Source organism: Scyliorhinus canicula, chromosome 2, assembly GCF_902713615.1.
Source record: "Scyliorhinus canicula chromosome 2, sScyCan1.1, whole genome shotgun sequence".
NCBI lineage: Eukaryota > Metazoa > Chordata > Chondrichthyes > Carcharhiniformes > Scyliorhinidae > Scyliorhinus > Scyliorhinus canicula.
Window position 1 is genome coordinate 35461676 of NC_052147.1, and position 13785 is coordinate 35475460.

The window sequence follows — 13785 nt, forward strand, 5'->3', positions numbered from 1 at the left end:
AGTGTTCCACCCCTCTCAGAACCAGCCCCTTGAGGCTGTCAGCGCAATGGCCAGTGGCTCTGTGGCCAGCGCAAACAGCAGTGGGGAGAGTGGGCATCCCTGCCTCGTCCCCTGGTGCAGCCTAAAATAGCCCGATGTCAACCTGTTCATCCGTACACTCTCCACAGGCACCTGATACAACAGCTTAACCCAGTCGATGAAGCCCCGTCCAAACCCAAACTGCCCCAGCACCTCCCACAAATAGGTCCATTCCACCCGCTCAAAGGCCTTTTCTGCATCCATTGCGACCACTACCTCTATGTCCCTACCCTCTGAGGGCATCATCATCTCATTCAACAGTCTTCTTTTTTTTTTAAAATTTAGAGTACCCAATTATTTTTTCCAATTAAGGGGCAATTTAGCATGGCCAATTCACCTATCCTGCACATCTTTGGGTTGTGGGGGCGAAACCCACGCAGACACGGGGAGAATGTGCAAACTCCACACGGACAGTGACCCAGGGCCGGGATTCGAACCCGGGTCCTCAGCGCCGTAGGCAGCAATGCTAACCACTGTGCCACCGTGCTGCCCCATTCAACAGTCTTCTAACGTTGGCCGCCAACTGCCTGCCCTTAACAAATCCCATCTGATCCTCCCCAATCACATCCAGAACGCAGTCTTCGCTCTTTGAAGACAAGATTTTGGCCAACAGTTTGGCGTCAACATTTAATAAGGAGTTCGGTCTGTAGGACCCACATAGCTCCGGGTCCTTCTCCCGCTTCAAGATCAGTGAGATCGTGGCCTGTGACATCATCGGGGGAAGCACCCCTCTCTCCCTTGCCTCATCATATGTCCTCATCAGCAGCGACCCCGTTGAGGGAAGATTTGATGGTGTTCAAAATCATGAAGGGTTTTGATAGGGTTAATGAGAAGCAACCTTTTCCGGTAGCAGAAAGATCAATAACCAGAGAACACTTTTTTTACTCAACGATCTGGAATACATTGAAGCAAGTTCAGTGGTAACTTTCAAAAGGGAATAGAGTAAATGTTTGAAGGGAAAACACACAGAATTCTCGAGAAAGAGCAAGGGAGTGGGGCAAATTGTGCCTCTTTCGTAGATGTATCCAATGGGCTGAAAGGCCACTTTCTGTGCTGGATCATTCTATAATTTCTAAAGTGATAAATTATGTACCTGAATTAAAAGGAGTAGACCATATATTAAAGATTGCATTGTGGTGATGGTGGGAGGAATTCATAAGGTTTCTGTCTTTCAGTGCTACAGTCTGTGCACTGCTTTTTACAACTCGTTTGTTCGCAACAACATGAAGTGACTTACACACAATTATATGAATAAGGAGCAGAAGTAGACCATTTGGCCCTTCAAACCTACTCCGCTATTTGATAAAATCATAGTTGATATGATTGTAACCTCAACTTTCCTGTCTATCCCCTGTAACTTTAGATTCTTGATTGACAAAGGGGTCAATCAAACTCAGTCATCAGCAAATTTACCAACCATACATTTGGTCCCTTTATCCAAATTGTTGATATAGATTGTAAATAAATAATCTTTTGGTAGTACAGAATTTGAGTATCACTGAAAAGAGACACATTGTTGAAGCTTTTCACCTTGCACTCATCAGGACAATTTGCAAGATTACTAAATGTAACGGGAGCAACAATTTATACTTCATGAGAAAAGACTGCTGATTGGTTGGGAAGTGGAATCTGATTGGTAGAGGTATTGCCATGGAGAATGCACTAGTTAACTAATGACTAACAGTTAACTGTCAATAAGCTTTGTTTAAGCTCAAACCAGACAGGTTTACTCTTGCAAATTGCCCTATTGAATGCCTGATGATTGCAAGATGAAAAGCTTTGACAACATATCCCTTTTCAGCAATACTCAAGATTGTGAATAGTTGAGACTCCAACATTGATGGTATTGATTCCTCTTTACATTTCTTTAAAAAGCAGCCAATTAGGGCAGCACGGTGGCGCAGTGGGTTAGTCCTGCTGCCTCACAGCGCCGAGGTCCCAGGTTCGATCCTGGCTCTGGATCACTGTCTGTGTGGAGTTCGCACATTCTCCCCTGTTTGCGTGGGTTTCGCCCCCACAACCCAAAGATGTGCAGGGTAGGTGGATTGGCCACGCTAAATTGCCCCTTAATTGGAAAAAACAAATAAATTGGGTACTCTAAATTTGTTTAAAAAAAGCACCTGGTTGAAATTCATAAATTTCTTTAAATCGTCCCTAAGCAGATATAAGTTTTCCTTTTTGTTATGTATACATTAAAGCTAAATTCCAGAAAGCAAAAAATGTTTTTGCACCATCAGTAAATGAAATTGATCGACATGCAAACATTAAAAGGAAAAAAGAACTTGAATTTATATAGCGTCTTTCAGAGCATCCAAATACATTTCACAACAAATAAAATACTTTTAAAATGTACTAGTTTTTGTAATATAGTAGCCCCTTTGCGAGCAGCGGCACTCCAAAAACAACCAAGGCAAATGCCCATATAATTCGGTTTTAGTGATGTTGTTTAAAGGATTTGCACTAGGATAAGTCAATTTGTCTCTTGGAATAGTGTCATTGGTTCTATATACCCTGTTGATAGGCTGACAGGACCTTGACTTAACAACTCTTCCCAAAGACTACACCTCTTGGTAGGCAGTACTGCACTGAAGTAGCAACCCAGACTGTTAAGTATTGAGTATGGCTTGATCCACAACATTTTTACTCTGAGGCAAATGCTATCATTGAGATTGGCCTTGTAAAAAGCTATTTGTTATTGCAGTGAAGGTTCTCTTATGTGGTTGAAAGTGTTTACTAGCTGATGCCTATGATTTCATATTCTGAATAATATTGTGCTAGTATAGGAATTGCTGAGTCATTTTATATCTGGCTTGTCAGTGCTCTAATTCCAAGTCTTTAGAGCTTGATCACAGATTTATTTCACTCCTGTATTCACAATTGCTTACAGGAGAAAGAAATGAAGTCTGCTTGCAACAATAGCATGAAGATCTTTCCCATGATGAATCATGTTGGATTCCTGAAGGTGTGCTATTGTACTATGTCAGTTAGATTTATAAGCATGCATTGTACTACACCATTATTTCTTGGGAAGGGACCATTAGTTTCATCTCCTCAAGATATGAATTCCTAGCTCGCATTTGAAAATCAGTTAATTCTTGTGCAGGTGTCTTCAAGATCTGTTCCTCAGAAGCTATGCCTTTTAGTCTCTACCAACACTCACTGTAAAATTCTGAGTAAGTTTTGGGACTCCTGGCACCTGATTTAGCTTAGTGTAAGTGAATGAGTTTTGAATTTGTTAAAATTGGATCCCTAGTGGCCTACAGACTACCATCACCACAGATAACTGGGTAAGGCAGCCAATTTAAGTTGTTTTTCTTTTACAAAGTTTGCTGTAAAATAGTTGCTTTGAGGCAGGTCCTGTTATTTTTGAAAACTGAATAAAAAATTCCCAATGTTTGATCCCTAAATAGAGTCATTCAAATTTCAGAGAGGTGGCTGTTGCTTCAGCAAACCATCTGAACAATTGTGAGTGCTCTTGGAAATTGAATTCTTGGAAATTGAAAGATCCGCAGCTCCACATAAATTCACGGTAGTTGCAAGAAGCTTCTGTATTTTTAGAGCAGCATGTATTAACAAAAGGCAACAGTGTCATAGAGTCCAGGGCCGGCTCAAGGCACCGGCAACTCGGGCAGTCGCCCGGGGCGCCATGTGCTAGGGGGCGCCAGACTCGGGTCCCGCGCATGCGCAGTTGGGCCAGTGCCAACCAGCGCATGCGCGGTGGCCGCCCTCCCCCAGGGCGCCCCCCCCCCCCCTCGGTCCGCTCCCCCCGCCCCCCCCCCTCGGTCCCCCCCGCCCCCCGCGGGTCCGCCCCCCTCCGGGTCCGCCCCCCCCGCCCCCTCCTCGGGTCCGCCCCCCCCCCCCTCCCCCAGGGCGGCCCCGCCCCCCCGCTCGGTCCGCTCCCCCCCGCCCCCCCCTCGGTCCGCTCCCCCCGCCCCCCCCCCTCGGTCCGCTCCCCCCCGCCCCCCCCTCGGTCCGCCCCCCCCCGCCCCCTCCTCGGGTCCGCCCCCCCCGCCTCCTCCTCGGGTCCGCCCCCCCCGCTCCCTCCTCGGGTCCGCCCCCTCCTCGGGTCCACCCCCCGCCCCTCCTCGGCCCCGCCCCTCCTTGCCCCCCCCCCTCGCTCTCCCCCCCCCCTCTCGCCCCCCCCCCCCTCGCTCGCCCCCCCCCCTCTCGCCCCCCCCCCCCTCGGCCCACCCCCTCGGCCCCGCCCCTCCTCGGCCCCGCCCCCCCAAGGGCGCCGAAGTTCAGCTTGCCCGGGGCGCCAGCAGCCCTAGGGCCGGCGCTGATAGAGTCATCCAGGTCTACAGCACAGAAAAGGCCCTTCGGCCTTTGCATCTGTGCCGGTCTAAAATAACCACCTAATTATTCTAATCCCATTTTCCGGCACTTGGCCCATAGCCTTGTATGCCTTAACATCGCAAGTGCACGTCTAAACACGTCTTAAATGTTATGAGAATCTCTGCCTCCACCACCCTTTCAGTCAACGAGTACTAGACTCCCACCACCCTCTGGGTAAAAAAGCGTTTCCTCACATCCCCTCTAAAACTCCTGCCCCTTACCTTAAATCTATGCCCTCTGGTCATTGATCCCTCCACCAAGGGAAAACTGTCTACTTTATCTATGCGCTCATAATTTCAATCTCAGTCATGTCTCCCACACCCCCAGTCCCCTCTGCTTCAAGGAAAAGAATCCCAGTCTATCCAATCTTTCTTCATAACAAAAATTCTCCAACCCAGGCAACATCCTGGTAAATCTCCTATGAAATGAAATGAAATGAAATGAAAATTTCTTATTGTCACGAGTAGGCTTCAATGAAGTTACTGTGAAAAGCCCCTAGTCGCCACATTCCGGCGCCTGTCCGGGGAGGCTGGTACAGGAATCGAACCGTGCTGCTGGCCTGCTTGGTCTGCTTTAAAGCCTGCGATTTAGCCCAGTGTGCTAAACCAGCTCTTTAAGTGCTATCACATCCCTCCTATAATGCGGATTCCAGAACTACATAATACTCTAGCTGTGGCCTAAGAACATTTTATACAGTCCCAACATAACTTCCCTGCTCTTAAACGCTATGCCTTGGCTAATAAAGGCAAGTATACCATATGCCTTCTTAACTACTGTATCCATCTGCTCTGCTACCTTAAGAAACCGGTGTACATGAACGCCAATGATCCTCTGATCCTCGGTGCTTTCCAGAATCCTGCTGTTTTTCATGTATTCCTTTGCCTTGTTTGTCCTGCCCAAGTGCATCACCACACACCTATGCAGATTTTTTTTTTTCTTTATTTGTTCATGGGATGTGGGCGTCTCTGGCTCGGCCAGCATTTATTTATTGCCCATCCTTCAGGGCATTTAAGAGTCGACCACATTGCTGTGGGTCTGAAGTCACATGTAGGCCAAGGATGGCACATTTCCTTCCCTAAAGAACATTATTGAACCAGATGGGATTTTACAGCAATTGATAATGGTTTCATAGTCAGCATTAGGCTTTTAATTTCAGATTTTTTTATTGAATTCAAATTCCACCATCTGCCAAGGTGGGATCTGAACCCAGGTCACCAAAGCATTACCTGGGTCTCTGGATTACTAGTCCAGTGACAATACCACTATGCCACTGCCTCACATTTGCCACCAATCAGCCCACCTGACCAGCCGCGTATATCCTCCTGAAATCTAAGGCTATCTTCCTCACTATTTACCACCCCACCAATTTTCGTATCACCCGTGAACTTACTGATCAACCCTCCTACATTCATGTTTAAATCATTTATATAAACCACAAACAGTAAGGGGTCCAACACTGATCCCTGTGGGACCCCACTGGACATAGTCTTCCATCATCCCCTGCTTTTGCCACTCAGCCAATTCTGGATCCAATTTGCCAAATTTCCTTGGATCCCATGGGGCTCCTAACTTCGCTATCAGTTTTCCATGTGGGACCTTATCAAAAGCCTTGCTGAAATCCAGTTAAACTATGTCGTCACGGTAGCGCCGTGGTTAGCACTGTTGCTTGACAGCTCCAGGGTCCTAGGTTCGATTCCCGGCTTGGGTGACTGTCTGTGTGGAGTCTGCACGTTCTGTTCGTGTCTCCGTGGGTTCTCTGGGTATTCCGGTTTGCTCCCACAGTCCAAAGATGTGCGAGTTAGGTGGATAGGCTATGCAAAATTACCCTAGGTGTCCAAAAAAGGTTAGATAGGGTTACTGCATTGCGTGGTTAGGGTGGAAGTCTGGGCTTCGGTGGGGTGCTCTTTCCAAGAGCCGGTGTAGACTTGATGGGCCGAATGGCCTCCTGCACTGTATAATTGTAAATGCATTTCCCTGATCTACACACCTGGGGCGGAATTCTCCCGCCCCCGCCGTGTCCCGAGATTCGGCGGGTGCGGGAATCGCGCCGCACCGGTTGGCGGGCCCCCTGCGGCGATTCTCCGGCCCGCGATGGGCTGAAGTCCCACCGCTGACAGGCCTTTCCCAGCGTGGTTTAAACCACCTCTGGTACCGGCGGGATTGGCGGCGCGGGCGGTCTCCGGGGTCTTTGGGCGGGGTGCCCCCACGGTGGCCTGGCCCGCGATTGGGGCCCACTGATCGGCGGGCGGGCCTGTGCCGTGGGGGCACTCTTTTTCTTCCGCCCCTGCCATGGCCTTCACCATGGCGGGGGCGGAAGAGACCCCCTCCCCTGCGCATGCGCCAGTATGACGTCAGCAGCCGCTGACACTCCGGCGCATGCCCGGACTTCTGCCGACCGGCGAAGGCCTTTCGGCCCCGGCTGGTGGGGCGCCAAAGGCAATTCGCGCAGCGAACCACTCCGGCGCGGGCCTAGCCCCTAAAGCTGCGGAGAATTCCGCACCTTTGGGGAGGCCCGACGCCGGAGTGATTCAAGCCACTCCGTCCCGCCAGGACCCCCGCCCCGCCGGGTAGGGGAGAATCCCGGCCTTGGTCACCTCTTTGAAAAATGCAATCAAGTTGGTTAGACAGGACCTCTCCTTAACAAACCCATTCTGACTGTCCTCTCCAAGTGAAGATTAATTCTGTCTCTCAGAATTGCTTCCAATAGTTTCCCCACACTGAGGTTAGACTGACTGGCCTGTAGTATCCTGATTTATCCCTTTTTCTCTATTCGAATAATTATACCACATTGGCTTCCCCCCAGTCCTCCAGCACCTCTCCGGTGCCGGCCCAGAGAGGAATTGAAAATTATTGCCAGCGCCCTTGCTATTTTCACCCTTGCCTCACTCAACAACCTGGGATACATTTCATCTGGCTCTGGAGATGTGTCTACTTTTAAGCCTGCCAGACCACTCAGAATATCCTCTCTATCTATGTCAATCTCTTTAATTTTATCACAGTCCTTCTCCCTGCTTTCTATACCCACACTGTCCCTCACATGAATGAATGCCACACAAAGTATTCATGTAGAACCCTACTTATGTCCTCCGGTTCCACACACACATTACTATTGTGGTCCTTTAATGGGTCCTACTCTTTCCCTAATTATCCTTCTGCCCTTGATGTAATTGTAAAACGACTTACGATTTTCCTTTATTTTACCTGCCACAATCCTTTCTTGTCCCCATTTTGCTCTCCTAATTTCCTTTTAAAGTTCCTTCTTGCACATTCTATACATCTCTCGGGCTTGTGCTGTCTAGGCTGGCTTTTTGCCAGACCATCTAAAACTAAAATACTGTCTTGTCTCCATTACCTTGTATCTTCCAGTGTGCAGATATTTATCCAGTTTTCTTACTGAAGATGCAATCATCTCTGTCTCAGCTATTCTCTGGCAAAATATTCTACATTTCAACAGATCTTTGCATGAATACATTTCTCTCAACAACTCTCCTTATTCTCTCAATTATTCTATGTTAATTTTTTTTAAAAAAATAATTTTTATTGAAAATTTTTGAATTTATACAACAACGAACCATAATAAAATACCAAAAATAACAATAATATTAGCAATCATAAATATTCGCCCCACCTCCATTAACAGCACAGCATATTAACAACAATGCAAATTAACACAATATTAAGTTACATAATAGAAACTACAATAAGGACCCCCCCCCTCCCCGGGTTGCTGCTGCTATTGACCAAGTTACCTATCTTTGAGCCAGGAAGTCCAGAAAAGGCTGCCATCGTTTATAGAACCCTTGTGTTGATCCTCTCAGGGCAAATTTGACCCTTTCCAATTTTATAAATCCCGCCATGTCACTGATCCAGGTCTCCACACTTGGGGGCCTCGCATCCTTCCACTGCAGCAAGATCCTTCGTCGGGCTACTAGGTACGCAAAGGCCAGGACACCGGCCTCTTTCGCCTCCTGCACTCCCGGCTCTACCGCAACTCCAAAAATTGCGAGTCCCCACCCTGGTTTGACCCTGGATCCAACCAGTCGACACTGTCCCCGCCACCCCCTTCCAGAATTCTTCCAGTGCTGGGCATGCCCAGAACATATGGGCGTGGTTCGCTGGACTCCCCGAACATCTGGTGCACCTGTCCTCACCCCCAAAGAACCTACTCATCCTAGTCCCGGACATGTGGGCCCGGTGCAGCACCTTGAATTGGATGAGACTAAGCCTCGCACATGAGGAGGAAGAGTTGACTCTCTCCAAGGCATCTGCCCAAGTTCCGTCCTCTATCTGCTCCCCGAGTTTCTCCTCCCATTTAGCCTTCAGCTCCTCCACTGACGACTCCTCCACCTCCTACCTTATAGATGTCAGACACCTTCCCCTCTCTGACCCACACCCCCGAAAGCACTCTGTCCATCGTCCCCCGCGAGGGCAGCAAAGGGAATCCCTCTACCTGTCGCCTAGCAAACGCCTTTACCTGCAAGTATCTGAACATGTTCCCTTGGGGAAGCCCAAATTTATCTTCCAGTTCCCCCAGGCCCGCAAACCTCCCGCCAATAAACAGGTCCCTCAATTTACTGATGCCCACCCTTTGCCACCCCCTAAATCCCCCACCTTGTTCCCCGGGATGAACCGATGATTGCCACCCAGTGGAGCCTCCATCGAGCCCCCTGTTTCTCCCAATGCCGTCTCCACTGTCCCCAGATTCTTAGGGTCGCCGCCACCACCGGGCTCGTGGTAAACCTCTTAGGGGAGAGCGGTAACGGCGCCGTTACCATGGCACCCAGGCTCGTACCTCTACATGACGCCATCTCCATTCTTTTCCACGCCGCCCCTCCCCCCTCCATCACCCATTTATGCACCATTGACACATTGGCCGCCCAATAGTACCCCAGAAGGTTGGGCAGCGCCAGCCTACCTCTATCCCTCCCTCGCTCCAGGAACACCCTCTTCACTCTCGGAGTCCCATGTGCCCACACAAAGCTCAAAATACTGCTAGTCACTCTCCTAAAGAAGGCCCTGGGGATAAAGATGGGCAGGCACTGAAAGAGGAACAAGAACCTCGGAAGCACCGTCATTTTGACGGACTGCACCCTCCCCGCCAACGACAATGGCAGCATGTCCCACCTCTTGAACTCCTCCTCCATCTGATCTACAAGTCTGGTGAAATTATGTTTGTGAAGAGTCCCCCAGTCCCTGGCCACCTGCACCCCCAGGTACCTAAAGCTCTCCCCTGCCCGCCTAAGCGGGAGCCTACCAATTCCTTCTTCCTGGTCTCCAGGGTGCACCGCAAACACCTCACTCTTGCCTAAATTTAGTTTATAACCTGAAAAGGTCCCAAACTCAGCTAGCAGCTCCATCACCCCCGGCATCCCTCCCACTGGGTCCGCCACATACAGTAACAGGTCATCGGCATACAACGACACCCTATGTTCCTCCCCACCTCGCACCAAACCTCTCCACCTCTCTGAATCCCTCAACGCCATCGCCAGCGGCTCGATTGCCAGTGCAAACAACAAGGGGGACAGGGGGCAACCCTGCCTGGCCTCTCGGTAAAGCCGGAAGTACTCAGACCTCCTCACATTCGTGGCCACGCACGCCATCGGGGCCTCATATAGCAGCCTTACCCATCTAATAAACCCTTCCCCAAATCCAAACCTCCCCAACACCTCCCATAAGTACCCCCACTCCACTCTTTCGAAGGCCTTCTCCGCATCCAGCGCCACCACTATCTCTGCCTCCCCCTCAATCGCCGGCATCATGATGACATTCAACAATCTCCGCACATTCGTGTTCAGCTGCCTTCCCTTCACAAAACCTGTCTGGTCCACGTGTACAACCCCTGGCACACAGTCCTCTATCCTGGTGGCCAGGCTTTTTGCCAGCACCTTGGCATCTACGCTGAGGAGAGATATGGGCCTGTATGAACCAAACTGCTGGGGGTCCTTGTCCCTCTTTAAAATTAACGAGATCAGCGCCCGCGACATCGTCGGGGGCAAAGTTCCCCCTTCCCACGCTTCATTAAGTGTCCGCACCAGCAAGGGGCCCACTAGGTCCACAAACTTTTTATAAAATTCCACCGGGAACCCATCCGGCCCCGGTGCTTTCCCTGACTGCATCTGCCCGATCCCCTTAACTAGCTCCTCCAGCTCAATCGGCGCACCCAACCCCTCCACCTGCTCCTCCTGCACCTTCGGGAAAGAAAGCCCGTCGAGGAACCTCTCCATTCCCCTCCTCTCCCCCGTTGGCTCCGACCGGTACAGTTCCCCGTAAAAGTCCTTGAAGACATAATTCACCTCTACCCCCTTCCGCACCACATTCCCATGTCTCTCACTCCAGCAATTTCCTTAGCCGCATCCCGCTTGCGGAGCTGATGAGCCAGCATCCTACTCGCCTTTTCACCATGTTCGTACACTGCCCCTTGTACCTTCCTCCACTGTGCCTCCGCCTTGCTAGTGGTCAGCAAATCAAATTTAGCCTGCAGGCTGCGCCTCTCCCCCAACAGTCCCTCCTCTGGTGCCTCTGCGTACCTCCTGTCTACCTCCAGCATCTTTCCCACCAGTCTATCCCTCTCACTCCTCTCGCTCCTCTCCCTGTGTGCCCGGATGGATATCAGCTCCCCACGAATCTCTGCCTTCAGGGCTTCCAGACCACCCCCTCCTGAACTTCCCCCGTATCATTCACCTCGAGGTACCCCTCAATACTTGCCCGGACCCTCCTACACACCTCCTCCTCCGCCAACAACCCCAAATCCAACTGCCACAACGGGCGCTGGTCCCACACCTCCCCCATCTCCAACTCTATTCAATGCGGAGCGTGGTCAGAGATTGCAATGGCCGAATACTCGGCCTCCTCCACCCTCGGAATCAGTCCCCTACTCACCACGAAGAAGTCTATCCGAGAGTAAACCCTATGTACGTGGGATCCACCCCACCCATCTGGTCCATAAACCCTCTCAGTACCTTGGCCGTCGCTGGCCTCCTACCCGTCCAAGAGCTGGACTGATCCAGTGAAGGATCCAACACCGTATTGAAGTCCCCCCCCCCATGATCAGACCTCCCGCCTTCAGATCCGGGACCCGTCCCAACATACGCCTCATAAAGCCCGCATCATCCCAATTTGGGGCATACACACTAGCAAGTACCACCTTCTCTCCTTGTAGCCTGCCCCTAACCATAACATACCTACCCCCCTTATCCGCCACCACCTCCGCCAGAATGCCTCAAACGACACATTTTTCCCCACCAGAATCGCCACTCCCCGGTTCTTCACATCCAACCCAGAGTGGAAAACCTGCCGCACCCATCCCTTCCTCAGACGGACCTGGTCCGCCACCTTCAGGTGGGTCTCCTGAAGCATTGCCACATCTGCCTTTAGCCCCTTCAGATGAGCAAGTACCCTCGACCGCTTCACCGGCCCATTCAATCCTCTCGCATTCCAGGTGACCAACCGGATCAGAGGGCATCCCGCCCCCCTCCCCCGTCGACTAGCCATAGCCCGTCGACTGCCCGCCTCAGGCCAGCACCCCCTGCCCGACCCAGTCCCCACAGCGACAACACCTCATCTCTGTCCCCCCCGGGCCCCACCAGCTCCTTCTTGACACTACCAGCAGCAACCCGGTATTCCCCTTTCCCCCCCTCCCTTCCCCCCCAGGCTAGGAACCCTCCCAGCCGCGAACCGTCCTCCATTGTACTTCCGTGGGTCAGCTAACTTCTGCTGACCCCGGAAACTCCCGCCAATAACCCGACCCCTCCCAAAGTGGGATCATCCCCCAATCTATCCCTCCTCCAGGCACCGCTCCAGCGCGGGGAAGAACCAGTTAAGGCCCCGCCTCCTCCCGTCATTGTCTCCACCCCCCAGCCCCGCAGCGCGGGAAACCAGAGGAAAGCCCGCGCTTTCGCACTGCCCCACCACACCCTTCTGACGCAGCTCCCAAATACCAGCCCCACTCCATACCTCCAACCCGACATAGAATACAACAAACCCCCCCCAACCCTCCCCGCAAGATACAAAACTCAAACAGTTAGGAGGCGAAAGAGGCCGGTGTGCTGGCCTTTGCGTCCCTAGTAGCCCGGCGAAGGATCTTGCTACAATGGAAGGATGCGAGGCCCCCAAGTGTGGAGACCTGGATCAATGACATGGCGGGTTTCATTAAACTAGAGAAGATCAAATTCGCCCTGAGAGGGTCGGTACAAGGGTTCTTTAGGCGGTGGCAACCTTTTCTCGACTTTCTGGCTCAATGATAGGGTACGGGGACAGTAGCAGCAACAACCCGGGGGGGTGGGTGGGAAGGGGGAGGGAAAAGGTGGGGGGGGGGGGGGGGGGGACGATGACTATGTTTGTTTATTTAATTTAAATTTATTTTTAAGTTCTTCTGTTGTTCATTGGGGTTGGGGGGGGGGTGGGGGATGGGATACATGCGTCGATACGGTCTGGGGGTGATACAGTTATTATGGGTTATTTTGTTGCATTTCATTGTTTGTCGTTACGTTTTATATTTTCTGTAAAAAATTCCAATAAAAATTATATTTAAAAAAAAAACTCAAACAGTGCCCCACAGCAACAGAACATCACCCCCATAAATAACCATATCAAAATTGCAAAAGTACAGAAAAAGAGAACACAGCAACAGCAGAATCCAGCAATAAAGTATTACAACCGACCCCGCAACCCCCAACCCCTCGTTTAAGTCCAGTTTCTCCGTCCGCACGAAGGCCCACGCCTCCTCCGGGGAATCGAAATAATAATGGCGGTCCGAATAAGTTACCCACAGGCGCGCAGGCTGCAACATTCCGAACTTTATCTTCTTCTTGTAAAGCACCTCTTTCGTCCGATTAAACCCGGACCGCCGCTTAGCCACCTCCGCGCTCCAATCCTGGTAGATCCGTACTACACCATTCTCCCAATTGCTGCTCTTCACCTTCTTGGCCCAGCGCAGCACACACTCCCGATCACTGAACCGATGGAACCTCACCAGCACCGCACTCGGGGGTTCATTCTCCTTAGGCCTCCTGGCCAGTACTCTGTGTGCTCCCTCCAGCTCCAAGGGCAGATGGAAAGACCCAGCCCCCACTAGCGAGTTCAGCATCGCAGCCACGTAGGTTGTCAGGTCCGACCCCTCCAGCCCCTCCGCAAGGCCCAAGATCCGCAGATTTTTCCGCCTCATGCAGTGATCAAGCTCCTCGAAGTGTTCCTGCCACTTCTTGTGGAGTGCCTCGTGTCCCTCCACCTTACTCACGAGGATCCCGGCCTCCTCCTCTCGTTCAGTGGCCTGCGTCTGCAACTCCTTGATGGCAGCACCCTGGGTCGTCTGAATCTCTGAGAGCCTTCTGTTCGTTTCCTGCAGAGAGCTCAGTACCTCAGCCTTGAAATCTG

General features: G+C 51.3%; 1 protein-coding gene across 8 annotated transcripts in view; it reads left to right on the top strand.

Moving 5' to 3' along the window:
* The window catches only part of LOC119952316 (echinoderm microtubule-associated protein-like 5), a 298867-nt gene that overhangs the window by 65731 nt on the left and 219351 nt on the right, over nucleotides 1-13785 (top strand). For 5 of the 8 annotated variants that reach the window (XM_038775979.1, XM_038775973.1, XM_038776000.1 and 2 more), the window contains exon 4: nucleotides 2966-3040. The exons of the other annotated variants lie outside the window; for them this stretch is intronic. In XM_038775979.1, the coding sequence (XP_038631907.1) occupies nucleotides 2966-3040 (75 nt within the window). The remainder of the gene's footprint in view (nucleotides 1-2965; nucleotides 3041-13785) is intronic. 8 annotated transcript variants of the gene reach the window in all.